This window comes from Podarcis pityusensis, assembly GCF_964106645.2.
Source record: "Podarcis pityusensis genome assembly, chromosome: Z".
Classification (NCBI taxonomy): Eukaryota; Metazoa; Chordata; class Lepidosauria; order Squamata; family Lacertidae; genus Podarcis; species Podarcis pityusensis.
In genome coordinates this window covers 45632115-45646817 of record NC_138044.1, presented here as the reverse complement: position 1 = coordinate 45646817, position 14703 = coordinate 45632115, and the positions used below count along the sequence as shown (strand labels likewise).

Below are 14703 nucleotides of genomic sequence, written 5' to 3'. Positions count from 1 at the left end.
ACTTTAGCTCCTTGCAGAGGGTGGCATATAAATTAAATAAGAAAATAAAACTCAGCTGCTTACAGCCATTCTCGTTCTAGCCCCCAGTTACCTTTGGGTGGCTGACATGAGATGGACAGAAAGCTTCCTTTGTTCTCCACCTAAGGCCAGGAACCTTTTTCAGCCACTATGGAGAATGCCTGATTCACTGTAACTTCACTTCTTGGGGAGGCTATGGCTTTATCTGTGAGGCTAATGGCATCCGCAGCATCTTAAAGAGTGAGCTGTGTTTCCATAGCAACCACTAGGGTGATCCTGCTCTCCAGGAAATGGTAGGCATTTGCCCACCACCTTCCCTTTGTTGGAGGTAACATCAACTTGTAAGCAGAAGAACAATAGCCAGAAGAACAGTAGGCAAACTGTAGCTAGAGTTAGTGTGTGAGTTTTGGGGTGAGCTGGATGGCTTGACATGCTGCATGGGCTAAATCCCAAAGCTCTGGCAGCAGATGGAAGGAGCAGCCCTAGAGATTTGTGGGGGAAGCAAGATCTGCTAGAGTGTTAATGCTGCGAGCCCATCCTATGCTCAGGTCGTATACAGTGGTACCTCTGGATGTGAACGGGATCCGTTCCAGAGCCCCGTTCGCATCCTGAAGCGAACGTAACACACGTCTGTGCGGGTTGCGTTTTGCCGCTTCCACGCATGCGCATGATGTCATTTTGAGCGCCCTCACATGTCCGAGCGGCGAAACCCGAAAGTAATACATTCCGTTACTTCCGGGTCACCGCAGAGCGCAACCCAAAAACACTCAACCTGAAGCGTATTCATCCCGAGGTATGACAGTAAGTGTCAATAAAACCATATAACCTAAAAATGCTATATGTCTTTTAGGTAGGCATGCATAGGGTTGTGCTGTAAATGTGAGATGCACTTGTTTTATAATCTTCAGAATGTGAAGATTATGTCTAAAATGCTCCAGAAGAGCAGCCATACTTCTAAAAGGGCATTTAATCAAATAGGAGCTGGATTTAAAAAGTTGTTCTCAGAGGGACAAAGCAAACACATACTCACAGGTGCTTCATTCCTAGGACTGGTTCCACAACCCTTAAATTTGGATACAAATATGTGCTTACAATGTGCTTTGCACATGCTCTGCACAGCAAGTTATTCAATATAACTTGCACATTGTCATAATGTTAAGTCCAGCTGCAAACATCTTTAGATATACTCTCAGGACCAGACAATTAGATAAGTGTGGGTATAAGTATTTCTTTAACACCATCAATTTCTCTATACTCTGGAATCTCTAACAGTGTTTTGTTCCTTAAACGAGAATGCAGACCTTGCAGAAGAAGAGAGTATTGTCTGGAAAACTGAAGAATGCACCATATCTCAGCTTGATGGGACCAAATCGTTTACCTTTGGTAAGCACTTGATAAACACTGAAGTACTTTGTAAACCCTCTGAGGGTTTGTTGGTTTGTTTGTTTACAATCAAGCAATGTATAAATTTTATTAAGTACTGTATTTTTCGCTCTATAAAACATACTTTTCCCCTCTTAAAAAGTAAGGGGAAATGTGTGTGCGTCTTATGGAGCGAATGCAGGTGGGAGGCTCTGCTCAGCGCTCCCTTTAAAGTGCCGCGTGGAGCGTGTGTGTGGCTCTTGGGGGCTTTTCCCCGAGGAGGGAGAAGGGCTGCCTTGCTTATGCCATAGCCGCACGCAGCCTCTCCCGGGCAGGGGATGAAGGCTCCCCTTGCCAGGGAGAGGCTGCGCATGGCCAGGCAAGAAGCCAGGATAGCCAGCAGGATCTCAGCCTTCATCCCGCTGCCCTGCGGAGGCTTTGTGTGGCTATCCCTGGCTTTTGCGGGAGGTGGGGGAAGGGACAGAGCTGCGCGCTCTGTCCCTTTCCCCACCACCCGCTAAAGCCCCCAAGAGCCATAGAGCCGTGCGGAGTGTGTGTGTGGCTCTTGGGGGCTTTTCTCCCTCCTCAGGAAAAAGTCTGCAAGCGCCGCACACACGCTCCATGCGGCTCGTGAAAGGGAGAGCTGAGCAGAGCACGCAGGCTCTGCTCAGTGCTCCCTTTAAAAAAAAATTTTTTCTTGGATTCCCCCTCTAAAAACTAGATGCGCCTTATGGTCAGGTGCGTCTTATGGAGTGAAAAATACAGTACATAAATATTGGTATACCATAAAAACATGCAAACAACTTTTTGAAAGCAGCCAGGTGTGCTTCTTTCAGTCTAGCTTACAAGTTGGCAATTTGACAAATCCTGAAGATGGAGTTTGATTTCTGTGAACTGAACCATTTTTCTTTTTTTTAAGATCAGGTGTTTCATTCTTCAGATAATACCGAAGAAGGGGTGGCTGCTTCAGTTATCAAGTCGGCTGTTCAGGGATATAATGGTACATTAAACATCAACACATTTCAATGCTTGCACTGTATGTGGGTAGTAGTCTGAGCTAACCATTGCTTTTCCTTTTAGGAACTATTTTTGCCTATGGCCAAACTGCTTTGGGGAAAATTTCCACAATGTTGGGCACTAAAGATTGCCCAGGAATCTTACCAATGGCCATCAATGATGTTTTCAATAGCATCTGTGGAGTAAGTTTTTCTACTAACTGAACTTTGTTTCAGATACCACATTAGTGCTGCAAAGCTGCATATTGAACCTGCTTTGATGATTTCCTAGCTCCACTTAGAAGAAAAGGCTGTGCAGCCACTATATAGCAGTTTCTATTTCCCACATAATAATCTTGTTGGCCAATAAGTATTGTGAGTGGAACCAATATAGAGATCAGGGATGGGAAACTCTGTTGCTCTTCAGATGTTGTTGGAGTCTGATCCCATCACATCCATCAGCTATGCTAGCTGGGGCTGATAGGAGCTGCAGTGCAGCATCCTTTGGAGGTCCATAGTTCCCCATCTATAGTATAGTTCATAAGGCAGTGGGAATGTTTTAGTGATGGCATTGGATGGGGGTGGGCAGGGAGCCATGTTACATTAGTTCTCCATAATTAGGGATGCTGATGCATGCATGCTCTTTACTTTTTCAGATTCCTGACAGGGAGTTCCTACTCCATGTATTATACATGGAAATCCACAGTAATACAGTTGAGGACCTACTGTGCAGCAGTATATGGCGAAAGAAACCCTTGGTTGTTCGTGAAGACATCAGTGTAAGTAACCATTGTTACCTTTCCAAGTCAGTGCCAAAGCTCCCACGCGGCCTTGTAACAGGAAAAGTAAAATTCTGGAAGTCAGCATGTTGTTGACAATTACCTCCTTGGACTTTGCCCATTTCGCTTCTGAATTGATTAAAATCGTTTTATTAAAGTTGACCTAAAGTTAGCTAACTGCCTAATAGCTTTGCATTGCACATATAAAAAGAGGTAACACCTAGAATCAATACAGGGAGCTGTGTGGTGTTATGTGATTTTTTTAAAAAAATCTCTTGTAGGGGTATGTCTTTGTTGGAGGTCTGACTGAAGAGGTGGTGGTTTCTCCAGAGGAAGTTTTGAGCTGGCTCCAGAAAGGTGAAAGTAAGACTTAATATTTGTTATGACTTAAACACATATAGAGCTTCCTGTGCAGCTCTGATACTTTAAATCCATCAACTTTCTCTGTGTTTTGTTCTGAATAGAAAACAGGCACTATAGTGCGACGGAAATGAATGAAAGAAGTAACCAGTCACATGCAATCTTCCGAATGGTAAGTGATCATGAATTTTATTTTACTGATTTATTTTAGTTCAGAGATCGGAAACCTCTGGCCCTCTTTGATGTTCCCGGACTCCAAAGTCCCATCAGTCCTGACTGTTGGCCATACTGATGGGAGATGGAGTCCAACAACATCCAGAGGGGGGCACCAGGTTCCCTATTCCTGATTAGTACCTGGCTATGATATCTGGCAGGATATGAGAGGGAGAGATTTGTTGTTGTTGTTGTTGTTGTTGTTGTTGTTGTTGTTGTTGTTATATTATACATTTCTACCACTGGGTGATTTACAATATAAAAACACAAAAATATGTGCCATAATAATAAACAAAAACAAAAAAACACACACACAGTTTTAAAAGGCCATAGATCGTTTAATTAGCCAAAGAGGAATATTTTTGCCTGGCACCTAAAATATGTAACAAAATCACCAGGCAAGCCTCCTTAAGCATTCTACAAGATATGCCAGTTTTAGGTTCTGTTGGTCATGGGTAGATGTGCTACAGTATACAGACCCACACATGACAAACTGGTATTAGTTGGTCTGTAATCTGTGGTGGTATAGTAAAACAAGTTCACAACTTTGCTTACTTTTTTTTTTTTTTTTTTTAGATCATTGAAAGCAAAGAGATGACGGATATCTCAAGCTGCGATAGCCCTGTGATGGTATCTCACTTGGTGAGTTCTTTGAAAGAGAGAACTGAGGTTTGTAAATGGGGGTTGTTAGAAAAAACTACTATTGAAGGATGCTGCAGCTTGTGTGCGTTACGGGAACATGAGAGGAGCCCTGCTGGATCAGACCAATGGCCTGTTTATTCTAGCATCCTGTTCTCACAGTGGTGAACCAGGTGCCTGAGACCCAAGCAGTTTCTCTACTTGTGATTCACAGCAGCTGGTAGTGGAGGTTGAACTTAGCCATCACAGCTAGTCCTTGATAGTCCCTGTACTCCATAGATTTGTCTGATCCTCTTTTAAAGGCTTCCAAGTTGGTGGCCATTACTACGTATTGGGTGAGTGAACTCCATAGTTTAACTATGTGCTGTGTGAAGAAGTTCTTTCTCTTTTGTCTGTCCTGAATTTTAGCTATGTTGGATGGCCCTGAGTTCTAGTATTATATGACAGAGAGAGAAATTGAGAGAAACTTAGCCCTGTCTGCCTTCTTGTTACATGCATAATCTTATACACCTCTGTCGGGTCCCTCCTTAAACTTGCCTTTCCTCTGAAAGCCCCAAATGCTTTGACATTTGGAGGAAAGCGGTTTGTGTGCCATATGACCCACTCTGCCCCCTAAGCTAGGCTGCTGCCCTGAGATGAAGTAGAAGATATTATTTTGCCACCAATCTGGTTGACTTTGCTATACAGAAAGAGGTGGGGAGGGGAGGTGCCATCTTCTGCTTTGGCTCAGGCAGCAAAATATATTGGGCTAGCCTTGTGTGCTTTCTGTTTGAGATCTGGCCGGCAGAGTCAAATATATATTGGGATTGTGGAAGGCTAATGAACTTCTGAAGTGTTTAATAGGGCTGTTTCTGCCTGGGAAATAGCAGCAGCAGAAATTCAGTTGCTCTGGGTTTCAAGTCTGTTTGGCACAGTATTCCTAATGCTTATTCAAAAGCAAGTTCCATTGACATTGCTGGAACATACTGAAGAGGTGCAGACTAAACAACATCCATATTATTATTGCATTTATATCCCACCTTTCCTCCAAGAAACTAAGGTGGCCTGCTTGATTTTGTCCCCCTTCATTTTATACTTACATCAACCTTACAAGGTAGGTTAGGTTGAGAGACCAAGGTGATCCAGGGAGCTTTGTGGCTGTGTGGTGATTTGAACCCTGGCCTCCTAGGTCCTAGCCACACACTCACCACTATGCCACATTGGGTCCTTGGACTATAGTAGAAATTCAGTGGTCAAAACATCAAATCGCACAGTATGCACATCCTCCTACCTTTTTCTTCTGTTGCAGACCATCCTGGATCTGAGATGCAATCTACAAATGACTGGCTCCCTTTAACACACATTTCCTCTATTCTTTCGCTTTCATGAAATATTAAATGTTGTTCATTTGAATGTATTTCCTCCCAGATGTAGTGACCAGTGCTGCACAATTTTTTTGTTGTTCCTTTGATTTAAACTCCTGGCCAAAGACCTTTTTCTGCTCATGTACAGTCTCAGGAACTTATTTTTCTCAGGCTTTCATCTGCCACTGTTTGGAATTGTTGTTCAATCAATAGATGATTTGAATAGATCTTGTGTGAGAATGGTGTCTAACACAGTCTTACTTGAATTTTCAGAATTTGGTAGATCTGGCAGGAAGTGAAAGAGCTACCCAAACAGGTGCTGAAGGTATGTAGCTGATGATGATCAAGCTTTTCTGGTAATCTGCTAAATCCTAACTTGTAAAACATGTAAAAAAACAACAACCCACAAGTAATTCCCCCCCCCCCCCAGGGTTCTTGGGCATGCTTGCTCTTATTTATGTAAGCCATTTACAGCTTAACAGTAAAATTCATCACATTTGGAACACAAGACTGATGCAGATGTTACATTCCCAACTGGTAGATTCTTGCACAAAAATCTAACTTCTCTACGGCAAGGATGAGGGACCTGTAGTGCTGTAGAAGTTGCATATGAACTCCTAGCAATCCTAGCCAGTATGACCAGTGGTCAGCAATGCTGGAAGTTGTCTTCCAACAACACATGGAGGGCCACAAGTTCCTCATCCCTGCTTCTGCAGAGACCATTGTAAAACCGCCCCATTATCCTTGAATGAAGGGTGGTATATATTAGCAATTTCACTCCTCCAACGCTGCAGATGAGATTGTTGTAAATCATATACCTGTCTGGGACGAGTCTGGGAAAGGAAGACAGTCTTACCTCTTCCGCTGCAGGTACTATTACACTGTACTTTGCTTTTATTTCTTTGTTCGTTCTCTCGGAGCTGGAGAGAACGGACACCATTATGCTTTTGTCTGTACATAGTGTGTAAATAAATAGTAGATTAGCTCTATGATGACTCACTCACTCTTGCTGTGTTATGCCGGAAGATTAGTGTGCATATACCAGCTGGTATATGTCGCTAGAAGCGCACTGTAAGAGAAGGGAGATGCCTTTTCCAGAGCTGTGTGTACCAGAGGACGCTCAGAGTTTTGGGGGGCTTGCTGGCATCCTCAGGGCATTTTTCCAACAGTATATACATTTAATGAATGTAATATTTGGTTATAGACCTTCTAGCGTTATCTTCCTCTTTTTGGCTGAAGTTATTCAACGTTTCTGAGTTAAAAGGCATAATTCATCATACCACTAATAATGTTGAAGTCTTATTGGGTGTCTCCAATGCTGTCATTTCATTGACAGAAGGAATCTGTTGGCAGAACAGGGGAGATAATATTTTTTGGGTGATTCACCCTACGCAGGACCCTGTGCCCCTCTTTGATCTGCTGCAGAGGGTTGGGGAATCACCCAGAGCAGATTTAAGGACAGAATGGGAATCGCTGAAAATTTCCTCCCCCATTCTGCCGATATTGCCTTCTGTCAGGAGACCTTGGATAATGACCAGTATTGTTATTTCACACGTATAAAGTGCCTAAAGGGCAGGTAAAAACAATACAGAAGGGGGGGGGGAGAATGGAGAATGAAGAAGAAAGCAATCAAATTCAGGAACTCTTGACTATGTTAACTCCCAATATGGTAGCAAAAGAACTTTTGTAGAAGGAACTGTCTGAAAATAAAAAACTGATGTTTAATGCCTAGGGATCCATCTCCAAGAATGCTGCAATGTAAACCGGAGCCTCTCCATCTTGGGCCAAGTGATCAAGAACCTTTGTGAAGAGCAGAGTGGGTAAGGACAATTCAGTTAAGAAGGGTTCTTTAGTTTGTGCTGTATTGAAAAGTGTTCTCACTTGATCTTAGGCCAGGCAGCCAACGTAGTGCCCATTCCTAGGTTGTTTGGCTACAACTCCCTCCACCGCCAGGCCATTGGTCATCTGTCTGGGCCTGATGGGAGTTGTCATCCAACAACCTTCGGAAGGCACCACATTGGCTGTCTCTGTCCTAGATGTAAAAGATTGGCTCTTGGGCCAGTTTTTCCTCTACTTAATATGTAAAAACTTTCTTACTTCTTTTTGATCATCCTCCTTCACCAGAGCCTACGTCAACTGCAGAGACAGTACGTTAACACGGCTTCTGCACAAATCACTTGGTGGCAATTCTAAGACTGTTATCATCTTCACGGTCATTCTGACATCGTTCGAAGAAACGCTTCGAACCCTCCAGGTAAAACTATACAGGTCCGTTTCCTTCCCCCAAAAGTTTTGCCCCAAGTAACAAGTAGGCAAGAAGGTATTTCCCCCTCTCTTTAAACTGGCGTGCTTTGTTCTGGTATACGTATCTGCAGTTATAGAACTATGAGAAATCAGACTTCCACTTCAAAGGGAAGTAGTGTAGCACTTCCTCTAATAGGTGGGTTGGATACTGACGGCAAACCCTCAAACTCTTAAAAAGGGAGCTTGTGAAGACATGGTAGTCATGGAGTCTTGAATATCAGGTGGAAAAGGAAAGGTGGGGGGAACGGCCTACTTGAGCGCCTGACAGCTTCTCTGTTGCCTTCCAGATGTTGGAGGACTCCAGCTCCCATCAGCCGTCGTCAACATGGTCAGATGATGAAAGTTGTAGTTCAACAACATCTGGAAGGCACCAGGTTGGTTAACCCAGGCTTATCCCTTCTGTAGGGAGGTGAAGGTACGCTGCAACATTTTGTTTAATGGGTACCATTTGTATTTACTGTAATAGCAAATGTTGGTTTTTATGATCCATACTTCTGTAATTTTCAAAGAGATTTTACACAAATGTCATTTTTTCTGACTCCTTCAAAGACCGATTCTGACTCCATGTGCCTATCTCTCCTAGTTGCGAATACAGCCAAAGAAATGAAAAACCGCCCTATAATAAATTACATTACGGATGAGGATGCCCTTCTAAAAAGGTATTGTTTAGAGATTGACAGCCTGAAACAGCAAATTGAAGATGTAAGTTGTCTTCTTGGAAATCTGAGTGTTCTAGGCTGGAACAGGTCAAATCGCATCTATATCTTGTTTTGTTTTGTTTTGTTTTGAAATAGGATTCATGCTCTATTTTGCCAGCAATTATACCTTAAAAGCACAACACATTTATCTTTCAGAAGTTCAAATATCCGTGGTAATCTCGAATGCTGGTGGCAATAGCATTCTTTTAGTTGGTGACTTGGATTATAGGCCAGCTGCCTATACCAAGTGAGGGGGCCGTAATCTCTGTTTAGACGCAGTCTCCGTTTTAAGAGTCTGGCCTAATTTTAATGGCAACTCTTAATAAAGTTGACAACCATTTCATGCGGGGGTTCCTTTCCCGGCCCCCACATACACTGGAGTAGCACGTATAAGTGTATTCCAGCCCTGTTACACTCTTTTCGTGACATGCTGAGCAATGTTTTTAGGTCACTTCCAGGTTCATCACCATATGCAATCGCATGTCTTTTGGATGCTACTATTATAAGCGCTTATGCACCAACACTGGATGCCGATGAAGACATTAAAGATTTTACTCTCAGCTGGATACCGTCCTATCAGAGACACCTAAGGAAGATAAAATTATCCTCCTGGGTGATTTTAATGCAAGAGTTGGGTGAGATTTTGATCTGTGGCCTGGGATTATTGGGAAAAATGGAATTGGTAACAGCAACCAGAACAGAATCTTACTTTTGACAATATGTGTAGCGCACAACCTTCTTATTGCCAACAAACCCTTTCAACAGAAAAATAAATTTGAAACTTCATGGAGGCATCCTCGGTCAAACCACTGGCACCTTTTAGACTATGTTATTATCCGTGCTAAAGATTGCTGTGATGTGCTCTTTACCAGAGCTATGACGAGCGCCGACAACTGCTGGACAGATCACCGACTAATACGCTCCACGATGGCTATCAAGATTATACCTTGACGCAGGATTCAAGAAAGGAAACCAAGGCACAAAATGAACACTCAAGCCCTTCAAGATCCCATTAAGGACCATCCGTTTTCAGAATTTCCTGATAGCATCAAGGAACACTGGACCAAACTAAAAACATGCATTATTGCAGCCTGTGAACAAACTATTGGACACCAAACCAAGAAACACCAGAAACTGGTTTGATGAGAATGACAGTGAGATTGAACACATATTTGAAAGGAAGGCCTTTCAGATCTGGCAAAGAGATAGAAACTGTGCCACTAAGAAAAAAACCTGTGCCAGTGCTAAGGCTGAGGTTCAAAGAAGAACCAGAGAACTAAAAAAACACTGGTGGATTAAAATAAGCTCAAGAGATCCAGCACACTCAGAGGGTGACCTCCAAACCATCCTAAATATTTTTGCAGAAGATTACGAAAAGCTTGGCCTATCACTCAACCTCCAAAAAACCAAAGTGCTACACCAACAAGTTCAAAATCACCCCTCTGCAGTGCCACAAATCCAACTCAATGGTGTAACGTTGAAAAATGTCAATCACTTCTCCTACCTGGGCAGTTATCTTTCCACAAGGGCCAACATTGATGCTGAAATCCAGCATCGCCTGATCTCTGCGAGTGCAGCTTTTTCCCAATTGAAGTGCAGAGTGTTTGAGGACCGGGACATTTGCATGGAAACCAAAATGCTTGTTTACAAAGCTATTGTACTAACAACCTTACTGTATGCTTGTGAAACAGGGACACTAATAAATGCCATCTCCAACTCCTCGAAATATTCAATCAACGGTGTCTCCGAAAAATTTTACACATCACTTGGGAAGACAGGTGAATGAATATCAGTGTACTGGAAGAAGCAAAGATCACCAGTGTTGAAGCAATGATTCTTCAACATCAACTTCGTTGGACTGGTCATGTTGTCCGGTTTCCTGATCATCGTCTTCCAAAGCAACTACTCTATTCCAAACTTAAAAATAGCGTAATGCTAGTGGTCAACAAGAGGTTTAAAGACTGTCTCAAGGCAAATCTAAAAAAATGTAGTATAGACACTGACAACTGGGAAACGCTGGCCTGCGATCCCTCCAGTTGGAGAACAGCCTTTACTAAAGGTGTCATGGGCTTTGAAGACACTCAAACTCAGGACGCAAGGGAGAAAAGTGCTAAGAGGAAGGCATGCTTGGCAAATCCACACTGTGATCAACTCCCACCCGGAAACCAATGTCCGCACTGTGGAAGGATGTGTGGATCCAGAATTGGCCTCCACAGTCACTTACGGACTCGTTGTTAAAACCATGTTTATGGAAGACAATCTTACTTGGCTTCGAGTGATCACCAAAGAATACGAAGTATCGGTCATTGCTTGTATGCAACCCTTTCCACACTGGGGGGTGCAGACTCAATTTCACAGAAATGACTGAGAAACTTAAATGCTTTCATTGTTTCTTGCTGATGTTTAACCTTCACAGCTGTTAGTACTTACAGTACGTTATTATCATCACAGTAATATACAGATTAACAGCCATAATCCTCGCAAGCATGGAGGGGTCTACACAAAAGCACATGGGTATCCTAGCCAATGTAACATGTCAGGGTAATTTTTTCTGTAATGTAAACTTCAATACCTTCTCCAGGCACCACACACATGGATTTGTTTTAAGGGATTTTACTACCCCAAAATAGATTGAAAATTTGACTTGGGTTAGTAAAGTATTCCCAAAAATGTGTGTAAGTTTTCAGCGGGTCGTATACAAAATCCCCCCCCCCCAATGGATTTTCCTTGCTTGGGAAATCATGTACACCTTACTATGAACAAGATTTTGTGCCTTTCGACCTTTGGTATTGATGCTTTCCCTTGGTAGATGTCATCACAATCCCAGGCGGCAGAGATTGTTGAAGAGAAGTATGCTCTTCAAAATGAGCTGCAGGAGAAAATAAAGAATCTCACTGAGATACTCGTGACGTCAGCTTTTCTTGCATCACCGCAAGAGTTCAAGGTAATACTTAAAAATTGAAGTGTTGTGGGACCTTTTGTGGAAAACTGGTGGCTCTTCCACATTTCTTGTATCAGCTGTTATTAAGTAATCAAATGGGGTGAGAGAAGCCTGGGAATGACTAGAAGGGTGTCACTGTAGAAAAGGACCTTTGATTGTGTGGAAGTTTAAGGTAAACCCTTCATAAAACTGAGTAAGAAAGCAGAACTTACTTATTGTGTGTTTCTATCGGTCCAACCGATAGAAGAAAAGTCTCTTGAACTGAGGCAACTTCTTGTCAAGACTTCCAGTACCAGAAGGACTAGAAGGGTGTCACTGTAGAAAAGGACCTTCCAATGTGTGGAAGTTTAACATAGCTCTGTTAATGCATGCATGAAGCAGGAAGTTCATATCGGGAAGCTGGTATAAGAACAGGCACCAGCGACTGTGCTGTAGTGGTCCCAGGAGTGCAGAGCGGGAGGGTGAATGGAGCCTGCTGCTCTCCAGTCCAGCCCCCATCACCCAGGGCCCTCCACAACCTGGCAGCTCGTGGAGGGTGGCATGAGAAGGCTGCCATGTGCCCTTCAGTCCCAGCCTTACCCCTGAGGACTGGGATCAAAGGGCATGTGGCAGTTGTGTCCTTCTCATGTCGCTCTCCCCGGCTCCCAGCCTCGCAAAATAAGGCTTTGTGTTGAATTCTGAAGCTACTACTTGCCACCCGACTAGCCAGTTCAAGTTGCTTATGGTGCTTGCAAACATGTTTTTGGAAAGTTTCCCCTCTCCCTTTGCAACTTTTTTTGCAAATGCTTATGGTAGAACTTACAACTAGCTTCAACTGAACTTGTCATCACTAGGCCATGTACAAATTCCAAGACATCAGCAAATGGGATTGTGCTTTTAAAAATATCTAACTTCCTTTAATTCTCCTACGTGCCTTGATTTTTATTTTTATTTTATGTTTTAAGTTTCCAAGGACATGGAAGAGGAGAGCGACCTGGTCTGCAGGAACAACATCCCAGGAAGCAGGGGAATGTCGCCTGGGAAGCTTTTTCCAAAAAGCCAAACAGTTTAAAAAACCTTGTCTAGCAGAGATGAAAGCATGTAAGTTTGTTATGCGTGGAAACTATTTTTAAAAGGTGCTATATAAAATATGGGCTGAAGCATGGTAGGTTGGGATAAGTTAGAACTTAGATAATACATTGTTTAAACCAATATCCACAGTGAGCTGCAAATAGTTAAACTCTTCCACCCATTTTGAGGGCTGTGCTTAAGCTGCATATGTTAATTATGCTGAATGTTATTGCTACATCTGAAGTTTTCAGAGAAGAGCAAGAGGGCTCTTGGCATAACTTAGCCTGCTCCATTTATCTCCTGGTTGCTCCAGAGGTCGGATTCTGACATTGATCTTTAGGCGCTAGGGAGAACTGGCTTCCTTGCAAACGCTAGCAAAGGCTAATGTAGCCAACTCTCTCGCTGCTTGCATTTGGCTGCTCGTGTGTTCTTTCTCCCATGGCAGGGGAGAATTAAACCCACTGGGCCCCAAGGTAATCAAAGCTCAGTTCCTTTCACTGCACCTTTCTGCATTTGTCTCAAGAACTTAGAGTCACAGAATTGCAGCATGGGAAGGGATCCCAAGCGTCATCTTGTCCAACTCCCTGCAATGCCGGAATCTCAGCCAAGGCATCCATGACAGATGGTCATCCAAGCTCTGCTTAGAAACCTCCAAGGAGAGTCCACAGCTTCCCACGGGAGTCCGTTCCACTGTTGAACAGCTCCTGCTGTCATGAAAGCTCTTCCTGATTGTTTAGTCAGAATCTCCTTTCTTGTAACTTGAAGCCATGGGTACAAGTCCAACTTCCAGAGCAGGAGAAAACAAACTTGCTCTATCTTCCATGTGACAGCCCTTGAGATATTTGAAGATGGCTATCATATCTCCTCTCAGTCTCCTATTTTCCAGGCTAAACATCCCCAGCTCCTTCAGCCTTTCCCCGTAAGTCTTGGTTTCCAGACCCTTGGTCTTCTTAGCTGCCCTCCTTTGCACTTGTTCCAGTGTGTCAATATCTTTCTTAAATTGTGGTGCCCTGAACTGGACCCAGTGTTCCAATGTTGGACTGACCAAGGCAGAATAGAGTGGTACTGTTACTTCCCTTATCTGCATCTTAAGTATACACGCTTTTATTGGTTAAATTTTTGGCAAAATGGGTTGTCTTTCAGCTGTATCCTTGGAATGTGACGATCAAGGGATGACAGCCAGTGTTACAATTCCTGAAGAGGAACCCCAGGGTCTGAGGTTGGTTTGGTAAGCAGTATATGTGTGTGTGGAAACTAGCCTGCTTCACCAAAGGTGAAATTTACGTTCAATTTTTCTCGTACCCCTCATGGATATGGCCCCAGAAGGTTGCCGAGAAATGAATGTCACCCTTGGAATGGAAAAGGTTCCCACTCCTCTTTCAAGGACAAAGCTGGGAGTGGGGATTATGCCCTCTGCAGGCTTCCTCCCCCTTTCTTTATTGCAACAACAATTTCTTAATTACCCCCTACTAACTATATTGGACGCGGGTGGCGCTGTGGGTTAAACCACTGAGACTAGGACTTGCCGATCAGAAGGTCGGCGTTTCGAATCCCTGCGACAGGGTGAGCTCCCGTTGCTCGGTCCCTGCTCCTGCCAACCTAGCAGTTCAAAGCACATCAAAGTGCAAGTAGATAAATAGATACCGCTCTGGCGGGAAGGTAAACGGCGTTTCCGTGCGCTGCTCTTGTTCACCAGAAGCGGCTTAGTCATGCTGGCCACATGACCCGGAAGCTGTATGCCGGCTCCCTTGGCCAGTAAAGCGAGATGAGCGCCGCAACCCCAGAGTCGGCCATGACTGGACCTAATGGTCAGGGGTCCCTTTACCTTTACCTAACTATATTGGATCGACATGACTTCTTTTACACTTGGTTGGATGGGGTGGAACTGAGGGAGTAGAGTTTAGGGGAGAGAAATTCTGAGGTTTGGAAAGCTCACCTCTCCTTGTCTTGAGACCCTGCTCTGTTTCTTCCACTGTTTGCAGTATGGCCTATGAACGCAAT

At 43.6% G+C, this 14703-nt stretch overlaps 1 protein-coding gene across 1 annotated transcript; it reads left to right on the top strand.

Annotated features, from left to right (window-relative positions):
- Positions 1–1358: 1358 nt before the first annotated feature.
- LOC308468126 (centromere-associated protein E-like) lies at positions 1359–14643 on the top strand. The gene is made up of 13 exons (XM_080990110.1): positions 1359–1401; positions 2300–2380; positions 2461–2579; positions 3032–3154; positions 3436–3517; positions 3619–3686; positions 4304–4369; positions 5983–6034; positions 7442–7529; positions 7834–7963; positions 11521–11655; positions 12597–12732; positions 13846–14643. Exons 3-13 carry the CDS (start codon positions 2508–2510, stop codon positions 13932–13934), a joined length of 1041 nt encoding a protein of 346 aa, XP_080846236.1. The 5' UTR covers positions 1359–1401; positions 2300–2380; positions 2461–2507; the 3' UTR covers positions 13935–14643.
- The last annotated feature ends 60 nt before the right edge of the window (positions 14644–14703 follow it).